This window comes from Coloeus monedula (assembly GCF_965178545.1).
Source record: "Coloeus monedula genome assembly, chromosome: 13".
In the NCBI taxonomy this organism is placed as follows: domain Eukaryota; kingdom Metazoa; phylum Chordata; class Aves; order Passeriformes; family Corvidae; genus Coloeus; species Coloeus monedula.
In genome coordinates this window covers 7,343,525-7,365,537 of record NC_138793.1, presented here as the reverse complement: position 1 = coordinate 7,365,537, position 22,013 = coordinate 7,343,525, and the positions used below count along the sequence as shown (strand labels likewise).

The following is a 22,013-nucleotide window of genomic DNA, read 5'->3' as shown; positions in this document are numbered from 1 at the left end:
GCCAGGCTAAAGAATGTTCCAAGAGTTCTAGATAGTACTGCTAGTATGTGGAAGCTCCTCTATTAAAAAGAAATGAGAGTCAGTATCTTTGTGTGGGTAGTGCTGGGAGCTTTTATGGATTCACATCTATTTTTATATCTCAAGATGTGAGTCGAAGCTTCTGTGAAGCTCTTCCCATAAAGATCCTGACTTTTACTTGCTTGTAGCAGCAAGGCTGTGACTCCTCAGGCTGAGGTACTACATTACAGTGTTATGTAGAGTGCTGTGGGAAGTGTTATGTTACAGGAACCTGGGGAAAGTTGTAAGGAAAATAATTCATTCTCACAAGAAAACTGGAGAAAATATTACAGTATTATTATTTTTTAAAGTAATGTTTTACTTGTAAGGTGGGAATGATACATTTTTTTTACTGTCCCTATCAAGATGGGACTAACTGGGAATAAGACATATGTTGCTGAAAAGTAGTATATCTGATATTTCATGACTGATGTGTTTTTCCAAGAGTGCTTCCTGCCAAAATGAAAAGTCGCCAATCATCTGGTCCTGCCTGCACATTTATGGCAGTTTTCTGACATCAGCTCTAGTAACTACTTGGAACTGGGGCTGCTGAGGAACACAGTTCATTGTCGCTGGGGTTATTAAGTTGATCCTACTCGCCATGCAGGATTGTCAGAGCCAATGTAAACAGAGGGAAAAGGTTGACTCCTCTTCTAGTAGCAGCAGTTGTAGCCTGCCTGTAACCAAGCATGAAATTGTACCTTGAGTCTCACTGTGCCTCTTCCAAGAAATACCTGTGCAGTGTTGTCACCATGTGTGCTCTAATTTATGTGTCTGTACAGAGCTGGGCAAGTGACTCATAGGTAGTCATCAGAGTAGTCAGGTGATAGAAATTAAGGGGAAAAAAGGGCAAAACAACAAAAGCTGTAAGTGTGTGTGCTCTACTGGTGGGACTGTGGTGGTAAATGCACTCTACCAGGCAGGGCAGAGGCAGTACTGGGTTACCAGTGTGTGCCCACAAGCAGAGTGTTTTTCCATGGAGCCTGGCACTGCTTGGGTCACAGAGAGCTGGTGAGGAGGAGAGCATTCCTGTGACTCAGTATTCACCCACACAGCCATTCTTCAGTTGGAACAAAGCCTCATTAAGAACAGGGCTTGGTGCACATTAGAATTGTATTAATTAAAAGGGAGGCATTGACGAGATGCAGGGGAATAAACTGCCTGCTGAAATCATGTGGTCTGAAACACTTAATAATCATGGCATTTGATGCTGCTGTGGGACTTCTGGACTGAAAAATTCAGGCTGTTTACTTGCAGGCAATGCTACTATTCATGATTATAGAGTTGCACCTAATAAAGGATGCAGTGGTTTTTTTTTTTACAAATAGATCACCAGGACATGGCATTTTACTTGTTCTTGGTGGATTTTTTGCAGATTTTTTAAAATATTTTTCTAATATTCTGCAATATTTTGGGGCTCTTTGTATTCTGTAACAGATGCAGCCAATTTGATGATTTTTAGCTGGGCTTTTTTTGGCAACTCTATCATTATAAACAGCTTAGGAGATTTAAAGTGTGCTTGACATTAAAAAAACAATCCTCTCTGGGCTGAGAAGCTTTTTGCTAGTTTATTGCCTAACCTGTTTTCAACCTGCTGATATTAAACACTCAGAACGGAGCTTTTAATTGCCACGCTTCTCAGGCTCTGGGTGAAAAGAAGTTGAATTGTTATGATTTCATTATATGAGCACTTGCTCATAAAGATGTGTTTAATCCCTAACAGTGCTTCATGAAAGGCTAACAGTGTAAGGATTTTATAATCCAAAAATCCTCTAACCACAACAAAGATAATACTAATCTTTCTTGGTGAGAGATAAACTGGGCTGTTTTGGAGGGTAATGCTGCTGCTGTTCTTAAAGAAAAGCATCCTCATGCAAAAGTCTCAGCTCCCTATAATGATTAACTCAGTAAGTAATTCTGAGTTACACCAGGAATTTCATAAAAAACATGCAAAAATTTGCAGTACAAAACCTTTTACCAAAGGGTCTGTATGTGCTTAATGGATAAACTAAATACAAAACTTCTAAGTGTCTTTTGCATGCATATTAAGCACATGTTGCTCCAGGGAGGAGTATCTGGTTTGTAGAGTGGCTGAGTTGGGAAGAGATGTCTGGAAATGGTCTGGTCAAGCAGCCTCCCATCACTGTCACTGCTGGTACATGCACTGAGAGAGGCTGCAAGATGAGGAGCAAATGTGGTGGTCCTTGTTACATCAGGGCTACTGGGTGTCTAGTAATTCATACTCACACTTGTCATTAATTCCTTTTAACAGCTGGCTTAGGACTTAGGAAAATAATCTTGAAGCTGATAATAATAGGCTTGGCTGAACAGATTAATGTCAAGTGTATTTTATAAAGCAAACAGTCCAGGAGAGCATTTCCAAAGCAGGATCCTAAGTAAGAGGCCTGTCTTTTTAAAATGTCCCAGTTGAAATTTTTAGGATAGTGATTATTTTGCTGTGTCTTTTTTTTTTTTCTAATTAGCCAACTTCTTTACTTTTATTGTAAGTGTCCTAAAATGTCAGATGTTCACTTAGGGCTAATGCTGTCTTTCTAGGCCAAAAATATAGTTCCTAATTACTTGGGGGAAAAAAACCAGGATTATTAAACCATAAATTTGTTTGCATTCAAAGTTACAAGTCTTCTACCAAGAAGTCAGGCCCTATGCATAGTTCTAAAGTGCTCAAAGGCATGAGACAAGCTGCCTTGGACTGTGAATCACACTGTAACTTCATACTGTACTGTACATCTGTCAATGTATCCTTGAATGCTGTGAAAAATAGCTGATGTATTAAATACTGTGTCACTTGGTTATGTGATTCCACAGTTTGGAAATGCTGGTATTACAACTGATCTTGTGTTAAACACTAGCACATGGTGTGTATAATTGGAGATTTTTCTGGAGCTGTTTATATAAAATGAAGGAGAAATCACAATTTTGGGTTTGGGAAAACTAAAGTGGAAAAATCATTAGTCAGAAACAGCTTGCTGTAAGCTAATTGTTAGTCTCTTTACTGATTTCTGGTGGTTAATTTTCTTATGTTGTTTTGCTTTGGGAATTCAGAAACCTAATGTACCAGAACGTTAACAATGTGTTTTCTTTTTGATTCCCACTTCTTAGTTTAAATGCGTAAATGTAGATAGTTTTCTTCTTGAAAATCAATCACTCAAATCATAGGTGATATTTCTGTTGTAGTCATTTAAACCTGGATTCCGAAGATACTGTAATGCTCAGTGTCAGATTCTCTGGTCTTATTTTCAGTGAGTTTCCTCTTCATGGAAGCTGGCAGCCTCTCTGCAGCTCATATTACCAGCAAAGCTTATTTTCTGCAGTAGATCAGCATTTATTCACTATTAAAATAGCTGGCAAACAAAGTATCTGAGTGGCATTTTAAAACTTGGGTGGGGTGTGGGGGTTGTGTGTATATATTTGAAGTCACACTGTTCTCTCTGGTTTTGCCCCCTCCCCTACATTTCTCCCAGAGCAAATGTTCAGTAAAGCCATGTCACTGTGTGTCATTCCTTGAAGAGCTACAATTTTTTAAATTTCTTAACTGTTTTAGCTCTGATAGCAGAGTTTACAGCAAATAATGGAGGGAAAAAATGTATCATATAAGATAGGATATATTTCAGAGGACTTTAGTCTGTAAAGTTTTGTTTGTTTTTCATTACTTCAACTCTTTACATGTTTGTTATCTCTAATTAAAAATGCTCTGGGTGATATGGTCTCCTGTCACCTCTATTCCTCCACTTGTTCCTTCACAGTGTTCAATACCATAGAAAGTTCCTGCTCATAAAATCAAACCAGAGCTGGAATTAGCTGCATCTCCTGCTGCTGCTGGGACTGGGCTGCTTTTGCCAATGGCTTTACTCATCGCTTTCCTTACAAAGAGAACCAAAGGATGGGTAGAGATTGTTAGAGAAAAGAAAGAATTTTAGGTTTAACTTCTTTTTTCCTAATTTTTCTAAAGGAGCCCGTAATCTCTGCTATCTGCTTAGCAGTTTTAATGCCATTATGAACTGTCTCAGAAGCTATTCCTTTTGCAATTTTTAATTATATACTGATATAACTATATACACCAGGGAGTTATAATAGTATATTTTTATGGGAATCAATAACTTAACACAGGTGAGAAGTAAATTGGTTCTGCCCCAAATAGCATTTTGTTGAGAAAACATGAATGTAAAAATGGGTTCTGAAAACACTCTTGAGAGTTGTCATTTTCTGTTCCTTGAAACAATGTTGTTGCCCTTATTCTGGAAATAAAGAGCATTTTCTGTCTGAAAGCTCATGTTTGAAGTGCTAAAAACCAAAAGGGTAGTCCCACCTGTTCTGTGTGTTCAGAAGCATAAATCTAAAGCTGAAATCTAATTTCAAGTTCTCCGGTTAAGCAAAGCTTTTGAATTAATATATATGAATTCTTTCTATTGTAATTTTTAATAATGAAAGGGATTTTAGTGCTTAGTTATGTTGTTTATCATTGTTTATCACCTGTTTTACTAAATAGTTCCAGTAAAAACTTAATAAATTTTGAAAGACCCATTTGAACAGAATAAAGTCACAATCTCTTATTATATGCATATTTCTTAAAAATTTACCAACACAAATTAGCTTGTTTGGAACGTATGAAGTCCTTTTGTTTTGCTTAAGTTTTTCAGAGGAGGAAGTTACTATTTCATGTAACTAGCACCAAAAATTTGTGAAAGTGAACTGCAGGCTCCTTAGCACTGGTACTTGTAGCCATGTCTGTGTTATAAAAGCTAAATCATACAGCCAGGCAGTAGATTATTCCATTTGCTCTAGGACAGTCCTGATCCCAGTTTGACAAATCTGAATACCTCATGTAGAGGGCTTCTCTACCTGAATGAAAAACTTAGGGGCAGAAGCATGAAACATGTAAGATTTTGTTTTCTTTTTCCATGTAGTAAAGAAATAAAGCTGACTATATCCAACTTTTTTGTATAAAATTAGGTTTGTGCATACTAGAAGTATTCTACAGCTAAAACTGTATAATTACAACTAAAAAAATTGTAAATAATGTTTTTAATTTTGGTTTTAAATACTTCTTTTCCTACCAGTGTTCAATCTGTAATATAAATAGAGGAAAGTTCTCTCTTACTTTGCCTTAGGTTTTATAGCATTTAATGTTTTTAATACAGTTGCTACATTACCGTTCTGTCAACACACTGCAAAGCAGAGATTTTTAATTCAGCACATTATTTACATGTAGATACAAGCAGGCACGTTCATCTCCAAAAGTAACTTCTGGTTAGAGAATATGCACAGACACCCCTGTTCTTCCACATTAATGAAAACATTTTTAGGCATGTTGGGAGTGTACACATGTATGTTGTAATTGACTACTTGCCTTGTCCATGGTGATAGTATTTATAAGGGCACTTTCTCCCACCTCCTTTATTAACTTAAAACTTCTGAAGTGAATTTGAAATCAAGCAGTAATTTAATGTTGCTTGTACCCTGGTGGCTTCTCAAGACAGTCAGATGCTGAGGGTTTTTATTCTGAAATAAAGCCCTCTGACATTAAACAGAAAGGTCAAATCAGTCATTAGTGAAATGAATGCTCCATCTAAAAATAGTACCATTTTTTATTACACTCAAAAGTGACAGAAAATAACAAGGATCATCAGAAGTAAACTTGGAGCAGGTTCTGTATAGTTCGGTTTTATTGCAATTTCTAGTTCTAGTAAGTAAAATCAGTGGAAGTAGGGTGAGTTTGTAATAGTATCAGTTTTATTTACTGTTCTGATTAAAAGATTCATCAAAACTAGGAGACTGCCAGGGATGGGGCAGCCACAGCTTCTCTGGGCAACCTGTGCAGGGCATCACCATCCTCACAGGGAAGAATTCCTTCCTTACCTCTAACCTAAACCTGCGCCCTTTCAGTTTAAGGCCATTCCCCCTTGCTCTATCTCTGCATGTCCTTGTCCAAAGCCCCTTCCCAGCTCTCTTTATGTTCTGGAAGGGGCTCTAAGGTTTCTCCTCTCCAGAACAGCTCCAACTCCCAGCCCATCTCCCCAGGAGAGGTGCTCCTGCCCTTGGATCCAGTGTGGTTGCCCTTCTCCAGGTGCTGGGTTCCCAGTAGCTGATTATCTTTAGTGCAGATCGGTGGTTCCTGAGCCCCATGGCACAAATGCCATGCTCTTGGTGCCCGAGATGGGCCACTGTAGACATTAGTAGGTAGGTAAAGCTCCTTTAGATATAGTGCACAAGCATTGCCAGAAATGTGGCTAGTTCAAGATGGGGTGTGCTGTATTCAAATTACACTGTTAGTATTTATGGCTGTGTCTGGGGTGACTTGGACATTGATACAGGATAGTTCTAAATGCACTAAATAAACTCAATGCAGTCTAGCCAGTCAAGTTTTATGTTGCTTTTGGGAGAAATTTTTCAGTCTTCAGTGGACCATATGTTGATACAATGTTGAAATTCTCTGATCCTATCATGTAAAGATGGATGGAAGTGCTGTGGTTCCTCTATAACGAGCTTTAGGTTAGAGCTTGGAACACAGTACTTGAATAGGTTCCCTTTTACAGGCAGGAACATACATTCTAATAATCTCTTTCCTTTTTTTGTAAGAATGAATGGTGAATTCAGTGTTTTTCCATATATATGTTAGCTGGTGACCAGATGTAGCAGAACTTGGATAGCAGCATCTTATTACTAAGCCAGTTAAATTAAATTATAGCCAAATTCACTCACCAACTCACTTTTTAGGGTAAGTAAAATGCTAGTACACAGTGGTTTTTTGTTGCAGCATTATCAGATGCCTTCTGTATTAAGTGTTTGATATATATTTAGTCTGATTTTCATTATTGTAGATCTAAAATGCCAGGTAACCTCCATGCTTCCTTATTGTATTCCCAGGCTGTTGAATTTTGTTGATGAATATTCAAATTACTTATGTTGTATTTATGTTAATCACTGGCTGTTAAATCCTAAATAGGACAGTGTATTTAAATGTGAACACACTTTGCATTTGTTTAAGAGAAAGGTTTTCTCTCAGGCAGTATTGGTTTTTTGCTACTACTTAGCAAAAAACCGTTCACTTCGGCTGTAGGTGCTACAGGAAATCTGCCTGAATCTGGCATCGAGATCTTCTGCCATCCCAACTATTGAGTATTTTCCTTATCTTTGCTCCATCATGTCACAAATTAAGGACGCAAGAAATGCCCTGCAGGCTTAGTCTAGTGGTCCATCCAACTAGCTCAATATTCTTTCTCTGACAGTAGCAGCAGGAAAGTGGATTTTTTTCCTCTTCCTGTTTAATATTTCCATTTGTATATCTACAGAATCTACAATTACCGTAGGGCTGTTAAAGGTACCCCCTTGTTTTTAGCATCCCTTCATGTACCTGTTGTCTAGTAAAACCATCACCTTTGTATTCTGTTAGTAATTGCTTGTTGAGCTCCAGATTAGTTGATTTTATAACTTCAGATTGGAAATATCTCTCACTGTGCTGTTGTTAGGTTCATAAGAATTTGAACACCCCTCAATACCTTGTCTGTGCTTTTTAAATGTAGAGATCTTTATGGAATAGATTTTGTTTCTTACAGCTGAAATTGCAACCTGAACTGCCTTCCAAAGGCAATGTGCAGCATATCGATGCACAAGTGACTTTTGCTGAGCATATGTAATATGATAGGCATTCCTTGTAGGAAAAAGGGACTGAGTATTCCTGGTATAGCCAGAAGCAAAAAGTGTAGAAAAGATCTGTGTCTTCATTATTGTGTAGCCCCAGTACTGATCATACGGATATTAATGCATTTGTTGGCTCCATCTGTTCTCCTGCAGCTCTTCGATATTTAAGAATTTAGTTATAATAGATATGGAAAGCCGTAGCAGTGAGGTGGGAGATATGTCATGGACCCCATTCCTTTGGAAAGGAAAGGCTCGCTTTGCTATGGCTGTTAGATATTTATGGATTGCACAGATTCTTGTTTCCTCTCTGAGATAATCTTGGAGTTAAAAACTTACATAGTCAAACCAGAAAGAATCATAAAGTAAGGTAGATTGAAAGTAACATTTGGGAATTAACTGGTCTAGAACACTGGTCCAGACAGGACTTGGTTTTTTTTACACATTTCTTTCACAAACTTGGGAGAAAACACTTGTAATTCTGAATTATACAAATCTGTGAATAGTTCCTTGGAGTGTCTAAATTGCATTACCTTTTTTATACTGCTGCTGCAAAGAAATGTTTTTGTTTGGTTTGGTTTGACATCTCTGACACTCTTGATCAAAATGGAAAATTACTTGTAAATAGTAACAATTTGATTTGGTTGCAGTGCAAGAGAGTTTAATCCCAGAATCATGCATGAGCATTTCAAACATGTAGCTTCTAAGAAGGCTTAAGGATAAAAAGGAGGACAATTGGCAATAAGGTACCAGTGGGATTGGTTCAGAAGGCTCTAGAGCTAGAGGTGGTGTTGCTGTACCTGTATTAAGTTGTCCTATGGGAAATCACAGCTTGTTTCTTTATGTAAGAGCAGCGTGGCACCAGCTCCTCTGCACTATTTTTAGATTATTTGCTCTCTTTGCCTGCCTTTGCATTTTGCCAGTGCAGTGTGATATTGCAGCAGCCTTGGAACGGCTCTGCTGTGTTGGTTCCATTCGTTCTATATAATGTTGTGTGCCTTGAGTTAGGAAGAAGGAGACACGGAGAGGAACAGAGTGCAAAAGTAATTTACTGACTTTGGAGAGAAACTGGTTTGGGGGAAAGAGTTTGGTGCAAAACAGGAACATTGCTGAATGTAATAATCCTTAAGCTGCTGGAGAGAAAGGCAGTGCAGGGTCCTGCACCTGGGAGGAACAACCCCAGCACCTGCACGAGCTGGGGGTGACCTGGAACAGCTCTGAGGAGAAGGGCCTGGGGGTCCTGGTGACAGCCAGGCTGTCCATGAGCCAGCACTGTGTCCTTGTGACCACAAGGCCAATGGGATCCTGGGGGGCTTTAGGAAGAGCATTGGAGCAGGTCAGGGAGTGGGGCCAGTGGAGGGCGACAAAGATGATGAAGGGACTGGAGCGTCTCTCTGATGAGGAAAGGCTGAGGGAGCTGAGCCTGTTCAGTGTCAAGCCTTGATCTAGCATGGTGACACTGGGTGAGTTATGTCTGGTGTTGGCAGCCATGCCACTTAGTCTCAGTCTGGGATAGAGTCCCAAAGTATGTATAAACAGTGGGAGTGCTGAGTTACTGCTCCCCAAGATCTCCTCTTGCACCGAGGACTGAGCAGAGAGAGGATTGACTCAGCAGTAAAGGTGGGAGGTCAGCTCTGCAGTGTGAGACAGAGTCAGAGAGGTGCTGGGGAAAGGTTACACTGCAGACAGAATGGCTGTGAGGGTCACCCAGCCAGCCCCAGCTGGGGATCAAATGCTCATCCTTTGCTGGGTATTTCAATAGAACACTTCAGAGCATGTTGTGGCATAACCCATATGCAGCATGGAATATTTCAATACCAAGTACAGCAAGGACAACCCTATTTGAAATAATTATTTAAACCTCAAAAACATTTTTCTAAGATGTAGTGGCATTTTGGCCTGTAGGAAAATTAGTTAAAGCTTCTGTTATTCTGTGTTCCTCTTTTACCCTCCATGAATGTTTTGAATATTTTAATATTTTTCTGGTTTATGTCTGATAGTAATCAACAGTATTGCACAAGTTTCCTTCTAGATGCAAAGTTAATATTTGAAAGTGTATATAAGTTTTCTAACTTACATTTATGCTGTCTTCAGATTATTTTCATTATTTTTGACTCTCCTTCAAGAAGTCCTTAAGTATCACTGTAATTCATTCCAAGTGCGCTATCATGCTTTTCATGTGTGTGCTATAAAGGAAATGGCCATTTCACATATTCAGAGGAATAAAATTAAATGGTAGAGCTTTTAAGCTGTGGGAGAGAGAAGTCTATAAGCAAAATCTTTGTTGGTTTTTGTGTGTATGTGGGATTTTTGTTTGGGTTTTGCTTGTTAGGTGTGGGGAGGTTTATAGTTTTGTGGTTGTTGTTTGTTGCTGGGTTTTTTTCCCTGGAACACAATATCCCTTATTGTGCCATTTGAAATTCCCTGTATGGCCAGCCATCTACCTGCTTATTCCGTAAAACAGTTTAGGGTAAAGCATTAATATTCTCTTTTCTTTTTTTTTTTTTTCCCCTGCAAAGTAACCATTATGTTCTAGCTCAAAGAATGGCAATTGAAATTGCTGGGAGGAAGGAGACAATGAAAAACAAGCTTTTAAAAGAGTAGTTTTCTTAAATCTGGATTTCTTAATACTAGACTTAATTTTTTCTTATTCCTCAACCTCCACTTTTTTTTTGTTTTAAATAAAGGCTTTTTCTTTCCATTTTCCTAATTTGGGGACTTTTCTAAATGGTGGTGAATAAGCTCCTGTTTAGACCTTGCCAGATAAATCCTTTGAAGCTCTATTTTGCACTGTTTTGATGTTTGAGAAAATTTTAGTGTGTAGGAAGCCAGAAATATTTCTCCATCTGCTTTTCTTCTCCTGTCAGTAGTGTATCTGTTGCTTAATTCGACATATCCCAAATAAAAGGCTAGTTTATATTTATTGATATTTATTTAAACAGAAGAGTACAAGACAGGAAAATAGTTTTGAGGGGTGTGTTTTTAATCTTTCTTATTGTATATATTTACTTCTAAACATCACTGGAATATATTTGTAACTTCTAAAAGATAGGTAATATTTTTAAAATTAAATCTGTTTACTAACTGATCAAATATTTTTGTATGTAGTCTACTGTTAAATATTTTATTTCTCTTAAATTTTCTTACAGATTTGTTCCTTACCACATCACCAAATTCCAAAACCATTCAGTTTGAGACATGGGTAAACAAGGTAAGAGAAAAAACACAAATAACCATTCTGTTGAAACACAGACAAGTTATAAACCCCAAAGAGTCATTTTGTGACATTTATCATGATTTATAGCTAAGAGACTGATCAGTTTGGTTTTATTCTTGATGTCTGAAAGATTTTTTTTTTGAAAGTAAGATTTTCTGGGACAGAGGCTCAAAATATTGCTTCTGACTATTACAATACGTGTGCAAGTTACATTTGGGGAAATTCCTTTGTGTTAACTAAATATCATAACTGAAATTCAGGTTGAGGAGTAACAGATCAATGGATTAACATTTATTTATTTATTGAGATTCTGCTTTTGTATTGCCTGACCTGGCCAGGGACATCCTTTGTACCTTGTTATCCAAAATGACTATAGCTAAAAGTTCACTATTTTATGATAAAAGAAAGTGCTTAATGTGTTTCTTATTAGCCAAGGAATGAGTCTTTGAGGGTTTACCTGAAAATGCATCCATCCTATCACAGTGAGTCACTGTAGAACAGAGTCTTGTCTGAGATATCGTGTAGGAAGGAGTAATGAAAGCAGTGAGTCATGGATCCTGCACTTACAGCTTTAGGTAGACTTTAAAAATCACCAGCTATTAAGTGTTTGTAAGTACACAAGGTGTTTGTCCTGTCTCCCGTTAGTGGGGGTCTTTTTTAATTTTCTTGCAAATACTAGACTGCATTATATATTTTGTATTGATAGATTTGCTTATCTTTAGAAAGAATTCTGTTCTTTGGAATCAATCAACCCAGTAAAATAGGTCATACATGTGAAATGCTTGTACATGTGTATGAACCTACAAATACCTTAACTGATCCATTAAAAGCTGTTAAATTGCTCTTTGTAGAAAAAAGTAATTCCCTTCACTGATATTTGCCTATACAAGATACGCTTTTGGGGCCAACTAAGAGCAGGGCCTCTTCTATTTCACTGCATGGAAATGCATCCATTTTAATTTTTCTCATCAGAGTCATTATAAATTATATGTCAAGGTAAAGATACATAGTCAGACATCCAGTACAAACAGTACTAACTGTGTCCAGAGTTGCATGGAAGTCTACAAACTAAATATGACATGAGTCATGTTGGATATGGATAACGGTGCTCCGTTCCCAAGCCTTTGGCTCCGTGCCTTCCTGGGCATTTGTGGCAGAGCACTGTGCAGGAGCTGATGGCAGTGACTGGGGACATGGGCCTTGGGTCATCTGACATGGCTATGAAAACTCAACATCTTAAAATGGGTTTGTTCCAGCTGTGATCCAGTTCTGTGATAAACAATGATCCAGCACTTTTCATCTTTCTGATGGTATAATGGACTATTACTTTCTGTAGGCCTGGATTTTAATAACAGATAAGTAAAACAAGTTCTAAGCCAAACCTAGTATTAAATCAGTTTACTTCCTAATAGAAGGCAAATCAGGACCCTATTTTTAACAGGTGTGTAGGTGTGTTGTTATATATTACATATGTCTATAAATTCACATGTCAATATGCAAAAATGCACAGTAGTATTCATAATCACTTAATTATCATTTAGATAATGTTGCTGAAATAATCCAATCTCTTCCTCATAGCACAGCAAAATATATGGAAATTGTATCTGAATATTACTATTGCTGGATTTCCATAAGAATACAGGAAGGCTAAGAAATGCAAAAACTCAGTCCTAATTTTTGAAAAGTGCAGTTTTTTCCATAGCTGAGATGTCTCTTATCTGCTAAAGCCCTTCATTAGTAATCTGTTTTTTCTTTGGTTCAAAAGTCAGTTTTTATCACTAAGTCTGCAATTCAGTCTTTCCATCATCTTTGTCCTGTTTGCTAGGATGGGAACTTCTCTAAAACTGGAAGAAGTAAGGAAATGCCCAGTGGTGCCAAAGTTGTTGGACAGTCCGTGTTTGCAGATTTTGGTGAGTTTTCTTCTTTTACACTGACCTGAGTGTTGCTTTCTCATGTTTTGGTTAGGTACTCTACACCGGAGAACAAATAAAGGTGTTTAGCTCTAAATGGAGTTTTTATGTTTCTCTACTTTTTCTGCTTTAATGTGTTATGTCTATTTGTAACTCTTGAAGTGTCTGGGAAAAATTATTAACAAATTCAGCTTTGGTTTTCCCAGTGCATTCTGCCTCACATGTAGATAATTTTTGTTGCTTTGAGATGCTTTGTTGCTTTAAACTTAATTTTATCAAACATTTGTCATGATTTTTGGTTTTTTCTCTAATCTTGTTCAGAAAACATTATCTGACTAAATGTTTCTAAATTCTTCACTTGTATGAACTAATAAAGACAAAATATAAATGAAATAAAATTACTTGAAGAAAGATTGCTGGAACACGGTAAAATCTTAATGGTTGTAATTGAAATTTCTGGAAGGCCTTTGGACAGGAGAAAAATTTAATTTATATGTAAATCTATTTTTGCAAGGGTTAGTGAAAGCCTATGTTTTTCTATTAGAATGTACCTTTCCAGTCAATTGTGGCTTATCAGTGTGTGTCATGTTACAGAGAATGGGGCATGTTAGTTTTGTAATGCAAAAAATACTATTTTTCTGTGCACTAACAATTTTCCAACCAGAAGCAAAGTGTTGCAGGCCTGATTCTGCTGACATAATTGACTGTAAATAACTGTTTGAAAATGTAATTTTCTGTATTTATTCAACACACTTGTTAACAGAGACTGAGCCTGTCTTTAAATGTTGTCAAATGGTAGCCTTGTTTCAGCATTTTCTTTAAAAATTTATTTTAAAGAAAATGACAGTTTTTAAACTTCTTAGACCCAGGGTGTGACTCACTCTATGCTGCCACTTACAAGTGTTTTGAGGATGACATGTGAATGCAAGACACCTCTGCTGGATGGGTAATGGTCCTTAGATCAGATCTATAGGGAATGAAGTAAGGTAGAACCTGAACTGTGCCCTAGGCTCTTCTGTGAAATGTTTACCCCATTTTCTAAAATCTTTGACAAAGTTTTAATACAATATTTTACTATTTATCTTCAAGTTTGAATACTTATCTATATGGTATATGAAGGAAAGAATAGAATAATACAGTTTTTGCAGTTAAAAAAAACCTAAGTGTGCTGGGTCTTTTGTAATCATTTTCCAAGCTGATGTTCTGAATAATGTGTCTTAATAGGTACTAAATAGAAATTTTTTTATAATTTTTTAACAATGGCAATGTGAAAAGCTATCTTAATGTAGGATAATTTTATGTTAGGTGGCTAGTGAGCCCAAATGATACATCATAATTTTAGAAAGTTATAGTAATTAATGGAATTTTAATAAACCCTGGGATAGGTTTGCAAAGAGAAGTGGAACTGTTCCAGTGCTAAAGTTGAAATTTTGAACATGCAGCTAAATGGAGTGTGCAGCACTATGGCAGGGCTGAGGTTGGGAGAAACGGCAGAATCCCAGGGGCTGCTGGGCTGGAGTTCCAGCACCACTTGTTTAATGCCCTGCTCTGCTAATTATCATCAAATTCATAGGCAGAGCACTGCTGTGAGGCAAGGTGGAGCAATCTCTCTAGTAAGGGTGAATATCAGAGAGCAAGTGTGTGCAGGGATGTAAAAAATACCTGCAAATCAGTGTAGAGAGGCAGCGCATCTGCCAGAGCAGGGAGAGGCCGGGGACCACCAGTGTCACCGTGGAGGAGACACTGACCTGCTGAACTGGTTACTCTGAAAGCTCTCAGCCCCTTCACCTCTGAGAACACTCAGATCTTGCCATGTGAGGGTCCCGCTTCCTCGTCATGAACAACTACGTACACACCTTCATCTTCATTCCAGATCACTCCACCTGAGCCAGAGGGAAGGATGGGAAAGGTCTCGTGGTGTTTCTTGCCCATGAATTTTTCTAAGTGAGTGAGAAGATTGCTATAAATGTGTGCTTTGATAAAGGAACAGAATTCATCCTGACAATTATGGAAATACTTAGAACTATGATTTCAAACCAGGGTAAAACTGAAGAAGAGCATCAATTTTTTTTCCCTTCCATCTTCCTAGCATTAATTTAAGACACTTAATGCAACAAATGTTACTTTCTCACTGAACAAAGTTGAGGATGTTGAAGTGAATATGGTACTAAAGCAGCATATGAGTAATGAAGGGATATAATCCTAAACTCCATGTTCTTTATGAAAGGCAGTCTGAAGGAAGTTGAATAATATCCCGCCATCCAAAAATCATACTTAGACCATAATAATTGGTTGTGAGAGTGGCTGTACAGTAAATGGTAGGAAGATAAAAAGCTTTAATTTTCATTCTGGTATTTTTTGTTCTGCACCAGTCCAACAACAAAGGGGAAAAATCTCGCATTATGAGTATAACGCTCTATCACAGTAACTGCATTTATTTACCCACTGTGCTGTGTCTGCTTAAGTACTTCAAAAAGCTGGCTTTGAGTGTACAGCTGCATGTACTGAGCTGGAGTTAAAAGACAATGCATTATTAGAAATGGATTGTCAGACTTGACCTCTCCTGTTTTCAGTTTTCCATTTCAAAAATGACAGAATGATGATTGTTGTAAGTCAAAGGAAGTTAAGGTATGATGGTTTGCAGTTTGGAATAATTCGTCTATCTGTAATGGGGCCTGATTGGTTGCACAACAAATCAAAATACCACAATGAAATGGAAAATGAGATGTGTTAGAAGATTGTGCTGCATTCTACCTAGGCAGGTTTTGCCAAGCTGTGTGTGATGTGGAATGTGCTGTACACTCACACTCTCCTCTGCCACAAGCATCCTCCTCTTGGCACTGGGATGCAGCCACTGGCACTAGAAATGTTCGAAATACAAGCACAAGCCTCTGACATCCTTACTTCTGGGTTGCCTGCCTCTGTTTTTCTTCCCCTTCCTTGACATTTTCTGTACCTCACAGCTGATATGCCAGCTTTGCCATTTGCTACAGCTCTCAAAGGGTTCTGTATCTCTGTGCTTTCTCTCTGCCACTTCTCATTAACTTAACCTTGTGCATGTTGGACTCTGCAGTGTTGTCAGGTCCAGACGTGAGCTTGGGGCTGTGCCACTTGGGCTGCTGCCTTCGCTCTTACACCCACCTTTCTGCTTGTGCCCTGTTGCACTCCTGCAGTGCAAGATTCTGGTTTACTGATCACACCTGCATCTTAGCAAAATAAGCATTGTTTCAAAAGGTCACTTTGTCTAACATTCTTTCCTGCTTCTGAAAATTTTATTTGAAGTACCCTTTCCAGCCATGAATATTTACCTGTCATTTGAAAAAAGGGGTGAGCTTTTTATAATATTCTGACTGAGAACTTCCAAAAACAACTAATTTGGGGTAAGATTTCCTTTCTTGAGCTACGCAGGTTGAACAACAGCTATCAAGTATAAATTATTTGGATAAGTGGAGTTGGAAAAAACAGCAATTAGGTGACTCATGAGAAACTGTCACAGATGTTGGTATAATATTAGTACCAAGTGTTCCTGAAGTACTGAAAAAATAAGGATATATTTTTTCATTAAAAGAATATGCAAATATATGTTTGTATATATCTGAAAGTCTACTACAATTATATATATATATGTATGTGTGTATATTTTAATGGAAAATTGCATAGAAGAGTGTGTGTATATATCAATACATTTATGGTAATGGAGTAGACTTTACACTTTATGTCTAAGTTGGAACCTCTGTAATAAGTAGCACTCCCCTCTTTTACATGATAGCAGTGATTCGTACATTAATCTGGCCAAAGGACAGGGAACAACTGACAGATTTGTATTGCCCTTTTAAAAATGAATCAGAAATGCTTTTTGACGTCTCTTACAAATGGCATTTCAATTGATTAAGGTGAGCAGAGTTGGGCGCTAGAGGATTCTGCACTTATTTAGTTGCCACATTGCTCCAAACAAGTAAGAGCTCTTCATTATTACTTTTTCTATTCTTTTCATGTCACTATGGTAATTGCAGTGCAGTGGTTGCTATAGCAAAAATGATTAATCCTGCACTGTTGTTATCTGTGAGCCAGCAGAGGATTTTTATAAGATCTGCTTGTACTGTCTTTAGAGGAAATCATAGATGTTGTCTAGAATTCTGATAAATACTTGCAAGTAAATAGAGAGTTTTATTAATTGTCACTTAAAGGACTAGGAAAATGTTGTATTTTTAAAGAAATTGAAGGATTTCAATGGGACAATCTGAAAATGAGTGATTTTTTTGGGATGAGATGAATGTGAACCATCTTTCGGACACACAAACCTGCTATTTTCTTGTTAATTTAAAGATTAATGACATAGGTTTTCAAGTAGTGAGTCAGAAATGATTAGCATTGTGCTGATTATACAGTCCATTAATTCATTTCTATAGGAAATTGGTGTCATAATTGCTATTTAACTATGATTGGTTCAGTTGGATAGCGAGATTGATAGATCATCCGTTGGTATCTGAGATTGTAAAAGTTTGATTAATCAAACTTTTGATTAATCAGTCATTGATTTTGCTTAGTTAGGGCAAAGAACTTTGTTGTGGCCTGTATTTAAATGAGAGTAAAAATAGCTTTTTGAAATCAAACTTCATCATGGTGTCCTCATAAGTAAATACAGCACAACTCTTCCTTTCTCTTGGTAGCATTTAGTTAACTCAGTCCTTTATTTTTTAGTTACCACTTGGATTTCTTAGCTACTGCCCTTTCCCGTCTCTAATTGCGTTCATCCCTACTATGCACACTTGCTTGCTTTTTGACCAAACATGGGTTGGGTTTGTTAAAGTTCTATCAAAGTCTTTTAGAGACCTGAACTCAATTTTTTCTTGTATTTGAAATCCAGTTATCCAACTAATAATCCTAAGAGAATCTTCTCTGTTCTCCCCCCTACCTAGTAATCGAACTACTTCATGTATGTTAACTACTTGTATGACATGTGGTAGTAATTATCACTTTCCTTGTAGGAAATGATAGCTCATTATTGCCAGTTAATTATGTTTAAACGGGATAACATAGTGCCTAACCTTTGGGGGTTTTTCAGCCTTTCACTGCACTGTGCCAAATGCATTTTGTTGAAAGATTTTTATTTAAAGTAGACCTTAATTATCCTGCAGCTGAATATACTTTAAATGCACTGCTTTTCTGCCTGCAGTTGCATTTTGATTTTTTACCTTTTAATTTTGTCTGTCAACTTCATTTTAGCATCTGAATTTCTTTTTTCCTTCAGAATGTTGCATCCTCAGATGCAGTAGCAATGTATCAAAGGGAAATTTTAATTGTACATCTGGTAAATAACCCCTTCAGAAAACCATTCTCCTTTGAGAACTGTGTTGTGAAAATATTTAGTGCTCCTGTAGAAAGGATTCTGTAGGAACCTTAAGGTGCAGGATGACAATACTTCTGTGTGTGAAATGCTCTGCATGTGAGGAAAGCTGGGTTTACTGTGATCAGTTTGGATGAAAAAGATATGAAAGTTGATGGAAGTGGAGCCTTCCGAGTGACTTTAGATGTGGAAGAGATTCTTTTAGTACCAGATCCACTTCTGAAACAGCAGTATATAGAGCCATACCAAGTTAACTTGTGTTTTGAGTCCATGAAAGTGTATTTAGGAGCTAAGTCTGTCTTATTTTTTAATTGGTAACCAGTAATGCTCTTCAGTGATGCCTCAGTGTTTTACATGTAGTTCCCAAACTGTGTCCGTTTCTGAGGGGGGGAAATCAGGTTCCCGTATTTCGCCAAGGTCTTTCACATGTGCTGACAAATGCTAGTATCTCCTGGGAAAAAGAATTGCTGTTGCTTCATGTTAACTTTTGTCAAAGGGGCTTGTAAATTAAGAATTACTTTGCTTTCTTCCCAACAATAAAATTGGTGGAGTGCTGCTTGTGTCACTTGTTTATTCATTCCTTGTTGAACAGCTTCATCACAGGATTGAATTCATGGTTGGTGTAAGAGGAGCTCTCGACCTGGGTTGAGCTGACCCAAGGCAGTTATACCAGTGGCTTGCCTTGGTTACTGTTATCCCTTGGTTTGGCAGCACCCAGAGGTTTGTTGCCATGGGAGCTTTGAACATGTGTAATATCACAGAGCTCCAAACGTACAGCAAGGCTTGGGAGTTTGTTTTAAAATGAAGCAGGTGAAACAAGCAGCTTTCAGCATAAACTGCAACAGGAGTTTCAGTGATGATTTTGTTTCGTGTGGAGGGGGGATTCACACTGTATTTAATGCAGTTTCTTTTCCCTGCTTGGATCACAGTTAGTCCTGGAATTTCCATTTGAGGCAGAAGGCCGCACTGTTGGCTCCAGTGCAGCCTCGAAGTCTCTGTGTGCAGTTTGCTGGCACACTGTGTTTAAGTGCTTCTGTGCAGTGGAGCTGTGAATATGGATTCTTTGGAAGGACTTAAAATCAGAATTGATTTAGTGTGAAGGAGAGGATGATGAGGATTTCTTTAATGTCCACAGTACTTTAAATCATCTGTAAAAGCTCTTGGCATCTGTTTTTTGAAGTTATGATTCACATTTTCTAAAAGCAGCTGACACTGATTGTTTTAGTAATGTGTAATTATATTAGTAATTTATTATAACTGTCTCTGTCATGACCATCTCATTGAGCACCTAAAGGCACAGAGTGACAAGAGTTCTAATGATTTAATTACTTGAGAAGATAAATTTAAGATAATGAGCTTTCAAACAAACCTTTATTTTGTTTGAATATCAAATTCAGTTTTACTTAGTGTCGGCTTCTTGCCTGCGCCAGAAGGGTAGTGCTACAGTATAACCCTACAGGGCTTCTTTCTTATTTATCCTCTTACTGTTCTTCAGAGCTGTGAATTAAAGACTCATGAGAGAGGAGAATGAGAACTGGGCAAAGACAAGAGGGAGAGATGTATGAATGAAAACTTTGTGGTATATGAAGGGTCTTGTTTTTATGTTCAGAATTATGAAAGCTGACTTTCTTAGCGTGTATAGTTACCATATTTCTATTTCACTGACTAGTTAAGGTTGGAAAGGACCTCGACAGATCAACTCCAACCCAACTTGCTAGAAAACAATTTCTTTTTATTTAACAGAACCGTAATAAGTTACCATAATCAGTCTATGATCTCAGAATAACCCCAAAAAGTTGATTCTATTTTTGTTTTTAAAGGAGCAGTAAGTAAGATTACACTGCAGCAGAAGTACAGAGCATTTAAATTAAAAAGGTTTAGATCATACACCCACCAAAAGCTGTCTTGCTCTTCATAGCTACAACTTTATCTTGCTGGATTATGAAACAGTTTTGGAGTGAGTGATCACAGAAGTTGTCATTTCCCCAGGTTCCATTTTCTTTTCAGAGCCCATTTTGGAAAGTACATTGCACAAGCATTAATCTAATAACCCATGAACCTGCTTGTAAAGGAGCACCTTTGTGACACCTTTTTCTATGTTTGTAAAGGAATTTGAACATTGGGATTGAGAATCTTTTGCCTAGGTTTACTCATGCTACATAAAGTACAAGTGTGTTTGCTTTACAAGCACCTCTCTGATACCTCTGGGTTTGGGAAGAAGTTTCTTGTGTGGAACTCCTTTACCCATTTGCTCTTTGTGAATTCAGTTTAAAATATGTTCTCAGGCTGCAGTACCTCAGTATTGCTTTTGGAGCATCTAACAATTCTAATAACATTATGTTGGGTTTAATCTGATTGACGAGATGTTTTCTGCTCTCTCCCATTCAAATTTACTTTTAGAACAGATTGAAAATACTTGAGCTGTGGTTTATGCAAGTGTGAACATTCACAATCAATGTTAAAGCTCAGCAGTGTCTCTCACAAAACCTCTCTGCAAGGTGTGCTCTCAGGGACCTGCACAGGCAGTGGCTTTGGAGTACTTGGATTGGGCTGCCTGCACTTGGCAAACATGGGCAAAGTATTGGAAAGAAGGCTCTGTATCCATGGTCTTTGTTTGAAATACAGCAAGCAGGCAGTTGTAAGTAATGATTCTCACATGATTCCTAGATGGAATAAGACTTCTAATTTTGTCTTTACATATTTAGACATAACTACAGGTTTGCAGGTGATGAGTACGTGGGACTGTTCTTTTTCTAGCCTGTTCCACTGCCTACAAAACTTGATCTTTACTAACCATGGAGTTATGCTGTATCACAGTCAAGACAGAGTCATGTGTTGAGAACGTGCTCATTAACAGTTGAGTTTCTGTTTCTATGTCAAAGGTGCTCCAAGCTGAGTGGTGTTAGCGCAGACATTTGGGGCCTGGAGTGTTTGGGCACACCTACTGCTACAAATTACATTGAAATTACAAACACAATTTCCACCAGCTTGGACTGAGATTTCATTTTTAAATCCATACAGTGATAGAAAGAGAGACTAGTAGACCCCAGAAACTAAGTGCAGGCTACAGAGGGTCTCCAGAAATAGGTTTCCTAAGTAGACCTAGGCTGAAGGAGTTTATTAAAGACATGTTACACAAGGTATTTTTTGTAAATACTTGAAACCAGTGTAGGTCTTAGAGGTTCATCCAGCCATTGTCACCAGTGCATGTTTTGTCACCTGTGAACACCTAATTGCACTGATCAGTTGTGCTAATGATACTCCTTTGAATGTCTGTCTTCCTTTTCCTTTGTGGAGAAGTTTGACTTCAAGATCAGAGTTTAAAATTGAAGGATGTTTATTTACATTGAGATTGAAACCAGGCATGAAGATGAGAAGAGTTGCTCGGGTCAAAGGTGAATTTGTTGTCATTGAGTTTGAGCTGTTAAGTGAGCAACTGCTGGGGGTGTTTTTTGTGTGGTCTTCAATGTCAGTAGTTTGCATTCCAGCAGGTGCTTTCAAGGTGGAATCATGTAAAGATGAAGAATGAAATACTTGCTTTCAAAACTGGAAAAGCTGCTGCATCGATTCGTTGGTTTCACAGTGTCTTTGAAAAAGCTTCAGAAATGCAGGAAACATTTCTGGTTATAAAAGATGGATCTGTGCATTGTAAGATGTGCTTTAGAAATAAAAACTGGAGAAGAAATAAGATACAATATTATGATAGAGATGAAAAATGTTGGGCTTTTCTTCTTTTGATTTCTACTTTTCTGTAATTTGACTAATTGTGGATTTTCTTAAACTATTTTGCTACAACTCAGAAGATATTCTTGTTTCATTGATGTCC

At 37.7% G+C, this 22,013-nt stretch overlaps 1 protein-coding gene across 1 annotated transcript in view; it reads left to right on the top strand.

Moving 5' to 3' along the window:
* The window catches only part of ITFG1 (integrin alpha FG-GAP repeat containing 1), a 73,417-nt gene that overhangs the window by 10,410 nt on the left and 40,994 nt on the right, over positions 1-22,013 (top strand). The window contains exons 7-8 of the mRNA XM_082289881.1: positions 10,863-10,924; positions 12,756-12,840. Of these exons, the coding sequence (XP_082146007.1) occupies positions 10,863-10,924; positions 12,756-12,840 (147 nt within the window). The remainder of the gene's footprint in view (positions 1-10,862; positions 10,925-12,755; positions 12,841-22,013) is intronic.